Source organism: Lactuca serriola, chromosome 5 (genome assembly GCF_051521515.1).
Source record: "Lactuca serriola cultivar US96UC23 chromosome 5, Lser_US96UC23_V15, whole genome shotgun sequence".
Taxonomy (NCBI): domain Eukaryota; kingdom Viridiplantae; phylum Streptophyta; class Magnoliopsida; order Asterales; family Asteraceae; genus Lactuca; species Lactuca serriola.
In genome coordinates, this window is record NC_136412.1 from 343,565,506 (window position 1) to 343,570,410 (window position 4,905).

The 4,905-nt window shown below is 40.8% G+C and overlaps 1 protein-coding gene across 1 annotated transcript; it reads left to right on the top strand.

Annotated features, from left to right (window-relative positions):
• The first annotated feature begins 1,159 nt into the window (after nt 1–1,159).
• LOC145051069 (uncharacterized) lies at nt 1,160–3,115 on the top strand. Its single transcript, XM_078999216.1, has one exon. The coding sequence runs from the start codon at nt 1,160–1,162 to the stop codon at nt 3,113–3,115; it is 1,956 nt and encodes a 651-aa protein (XP_078855342.1).
• The last annotated feature ends 1,790 nt before the right edge of the window (nt 3,116–4,905 follow it).

A 4,905-nucleotide genomic window follows, 5' to 3' on the forward strand; every position in this document is an offset into this window, starting at 1 on the left:
CATCAATCATAAATTTTAACAAACATCAAAACGAAAAGTGACGATCTAGTATACAGACCGTCGAAGGAAGTGATGATTGACGAGCTTTTGGAATTGAGAACATAATTTGATATACGAACTATATCTTTGATGGTCTTATATAGATTAATTCATTTTATTGGACTTAATGCAAATTCAATAAATGATATATATATATATATATATATATATATATATATATATATATATATATATATATATATATATATATATCACTGTTGTAAAAATCCTGACTAAGTCCCGATTAATCTCCGATTAATCCCTAGGCGCTACTCGACCGATTAGGGGGCGCCTAGCGATTAATCTCTGCATACATAATGAGTGAAACATTATAAAACGATGAAATTTTAACATTTTGAAGAAGTTTTATCTCAATGGAAATTATTTGAATCATGATTAATGTTGTATTAATCATATTAACCTATTTTGTTATCATATAGTGGTGGGTACAAACTTTGATTTGATATTAGTCATATTTATTTTTTTAAAATTCAACAAATTAGCAATTAATTGTACCCGATTAATCTCTGCCTAACCGATTAATCCCTTGACCCCAATCCACCGACTAGCCAACGTCGAGCGTTTTTTGCAACCTTGATATATATAGTCATCAAAGCGGGGGTGGGGCGAGTTAGGTATTGTTATACGTGACCCCGACCCATCCCCGATTTTAACATAATGAGGATTTCCGATCCTGTACCCGGTATCCGTTTTGGCAGGGAATACCCGTCCCTGATTGGGTCAGGTCAACCGGGTTCCCCACTGTGTCGGGTGAAATTTTCATCCTTAATTTTGATATTAATTGTTAAATGCTAAGTGTTAGCACATATTAATTATTCAATTTGTATTTATCCACTTTGTATTTATCGTGTGGTTGTTTTGGGGTAGCTGGTCATTAGTTTTTGATAAGCATTATCTTGTTTGGCTTTTGTACGACATCTTATATGTATATATATGAGTTATGTAAATGAGAAGGAGATCATATGATATTCACAATTTCATGGTATCAGAGCCAAACTAAACCTACCCCAATTATGTCTCATTCTTCTCTTCTTGTTGTCGTTCTTCCATTACCGGCAACCTCTCCTTTATCTTCTTTCTTCATCTCTTACCTTCATCAATGGCATCTGAAAAACCTTACGGGATCACCAACATCAAAGCGTACATCCCTTTGATTCTTGACCTCGATCGTATGAATTATGATGCATGGCGTGAACTCTTTTTGACCCATTGTCTAGGGTTCGGAGTTGCTGATCATCTCGAGCCTCCAAACGAGAAAGCCCCGACGAACGAGAAAGCTGCAGAAACCTCCGATAGAAAAGAATGGGATCGACTCGATAACATTGTCAAAATGTGGATCTACGGGACGATCTCTCAACCACTTTTGACGATGATCTTGAAGAAGAACCCGACGGCTGATCAAGTTTGGACGACTCTTGAGACATTGTTTCGTGACAATAAAGATGCCAAGGCAATCCAGTTGGACAACGAGCTGCGAAACATTACCATCGGTGACATGTCAGTGACGGATTACTGTACCCGTATCAAAACGATTGCCGATCTTCTTGACAACATCGATGCTACCGTTCCAGAGAAAAATCTTGTTGCTTACACCATAAACGGTTTATCTCCAAAGTTTGATTACATTGCTAGTTTGATTCGTCATCGTTCTCCTTTACCTTCGTTTTTGGAAACCCGTTCGATGCTTCTTCTCGAGGAACAACGGATGAATCAGGTTCAAAACCGCCAAGTTCAGTCGATGCATTCGGATCACTCTTCATCACAGACCGCTCTCGTTTCGGATAATTCTCAGTCACAAAATTACCATCGCAATAATCGGGGTGGAGGTCGTGGTAGTCGAAACGGACGTGGAGGAAGAAATGGCCGAGGTGGTAGTAATAATTTTGGAGGTCGAAATGGAAGTAATAATTTTGGGGGTAACAATTTTTCTGCCGCCTATAATCCTTCTGTAGGTCAACACAGTGGTAATGGAAATTTTGTGTCCACCATGCAATACCCTCCTGGCTGGGGATGGTTTGGCTGGCCATCAAGCCCATCTCAGCAAAACACACGCCCACTTGGGCCTGTTTCGTTTCAGCAAGCCCATCAAGGCCTGTTGCCTTGTCCGTCAACTTCTCAACAGCAGCAACAAGGGTCAAGGCGCCCTCAGCATCCCACTTACGGCTGGCCTAGTGCATCTACTTCAAATGGGTTTGGTCCAGGTACTATTAATTCAGCAGGTGGAACCGGCAGCAACCCAAACCAAGCATATTACAGTCAACCTCCTACTACGTTACAATGGAATACTCCAACCAATACGGATCAACCTACCACTTTGCCTCAAATGTTTAATACAATGACTTTAAATGATCCGTCAAATTCCGAATGGTTTATGGACTCTGGGGCCACGTCTCACCTTCACTCGAATGCAGGCATTCTCTCTTCCGTTAGCAAAAACCCCATGCATTCATCTGTGTTAGTCGGTGATGGTTCCCAAATTTTTGTGAGTACCACCGGGGACACAACTTTACCCATATATCATCCTTTTCGTACCTTATCTTTAAATCACATTCTTATTACTCCCTCCATTATTAAGAACTTAATTTCTGTACGTCGTTTTACCCGTGATAATAAATGTTCCATTGAATTTGACGCGTTTGGTTTTTCTGTGAAGGATTATCGGACCAAACAAATTCTTCTCCGCTGTAATAGCAAAGGAGAACTCTATCCAGTCACCAAACCGACTCCCCAAGCTCTTGTCACGCTCGATCCGTCTCTTTGGCATCAACGTCTTGGTCATCCCGGTCAACACGTGTTTAAACATTTAGTTTCAAATAAATTTATTTCTTGTACGAACAATAAAAAAACTAGTCTTTGTCATTCTTGTCAACTTGGTAAACATGTTCACTTGCCATTTAAGTTATCTAATTTTGTTGCTCAATTTCCTTTTCAATTGATTCATTCTGATGTGTGGACTTCACCCATTCCAAGTATCAGTGGCATTAAGTATTATGTCATATTTCTTGATCATTTCACTCATTTTGTGTGGGTTTTTCCCCCTACGAAACAAATATGATGTTTTCTCAAAATTTGAACACTTTCACAACTATGTTACAAACTAATTCAAAACTTCCATTCAAGCATTTCAATGTGACAACGGAGGGGAATTTAATAATCACCAATTTCACAAATTTTGTGGTTCTCATGGCATTCATATGCGTTTCTCATGTCCTAACACATCTCAACAGAATGGAAAGTCAGAACGAATGTTACGAACGATTAACAATATTGTTCGCACTCTTTTATTTCACGCTCATCTTCCTCCAACTTACTGGGTGGAAGCCCTAAACATGGTTGTTCATTTGCTTAACATCTTACCTTCCATACCATTACAAAATGATACTCCATATTACAAGCTCTTCAACCGTCGACCTACATATTCTCACCTTCGTGTGTTTGGATGTTTGTGTTATCCACATATTGTCACACCTCATAAACTTGCACCCCGTACCACTCCATGTGTCTTTCTCGGATATCCCTCCCATCACCGGGGATATCGATGTCTCGATCTTGACACACAAAAAATTATCATATCTCGCCATGTTACGTTTGATGAAACCATATTTCCATTTGGATCTATGACTCCAAATGCTTCACCCTCATATACCTTTCTTGATAGTTCTCTAGATGGTCCAAATACATACTCAGCCCAACTACTACAATCCTCCAATCCCCCTCATATACCATCACCGGTCACTTCATCCGCTGCTGATAATAGCAATGGATATGCCACTGCCTCGAGCTCATCAACCACTGCTGACATCAATACTGTCTCTCCAGAACCATCATCAACGACGGGTTCACCGACTACTTCACCGGTCAGCTCTCCCACACCGGTAACTACTACACATCACATGGTCACCCGCTCAAGACATGGCATTTTTAAACCAACACACAAGCTTAATCTCCATGTCGATACTACCTCTCCGGTTCCCCGTTCATACTCACAGGCTTTTACAGACCCCAATTGGTCTAATGCAATGCGAGAAGAGTTCAATGCACTTATTGCCAACGACACATGGACCCTTGTCCCTCGACCACCGGATGCAAATGTGGTGAATTGTATTTGGTTGTTCAAGAAGAAATACAATGCAGATGGCTCTCTTTCTCGATACAAGGCTCGACTTGTTGCAAACGGTAGAACTCAACGGCCTGGTATTGATTGTGATCAGACGTTTAGCCTTGTCGTCAAACCTGCTACCATACGTACCGTTTTAACACTTGCAATTTCTCATCATTGGCCAGTTCGACAGTTAGATGTAAAGAATGCCTTTCTTCATGGACATCTTCAGGAGACCGTGTATATGCAGCAGCCACCAGGTTTTCGGGATAATCAATTTCCATATCATGTGTGTCTGCTTCAACGATCACTATATGGTCTAAAACAGGCTCCACGTGCTTGGTTTCAACGTTTTGCTGAGTATCTTATACGACTTGGTTTTGTTCATAGTCGATGTGACTCCTCGTTGTTTATTTTTCGACAGGGTTTGCATACCGCATACCTGTTATTATACGTGGATGACATCATTCTTACGGCCTCATCTATCGATTTTCTCCGCACTATTATGTCCACGTTGAGCACTGAGTTTTCCATGACAGATCTTGGTGATCTAAATTTCTTTCTCGGCATTTCAGTTATCCGCGATCGTCACGGTATGTTTCTCTCTCAGCAACAATATGCCTTGGATATTCTTGATCGGGCAAAGATGTTGAATTGTAAATCGGCACGTACACCTGCTGATGTGTCATCCAAGCTTCCCACTACAGGTCCTCCAGTTGCCGACCCTACTCTATACCGCAGCCTAG

Coding starts and splice junctions, on each gene's coding strand:
- LOC145051069 (XM_078999216.1), top strand. CDS start 1,160: ATGGCATCTGAAAAACCTTACGGGATCACCAACATCAAAGCGTACATC.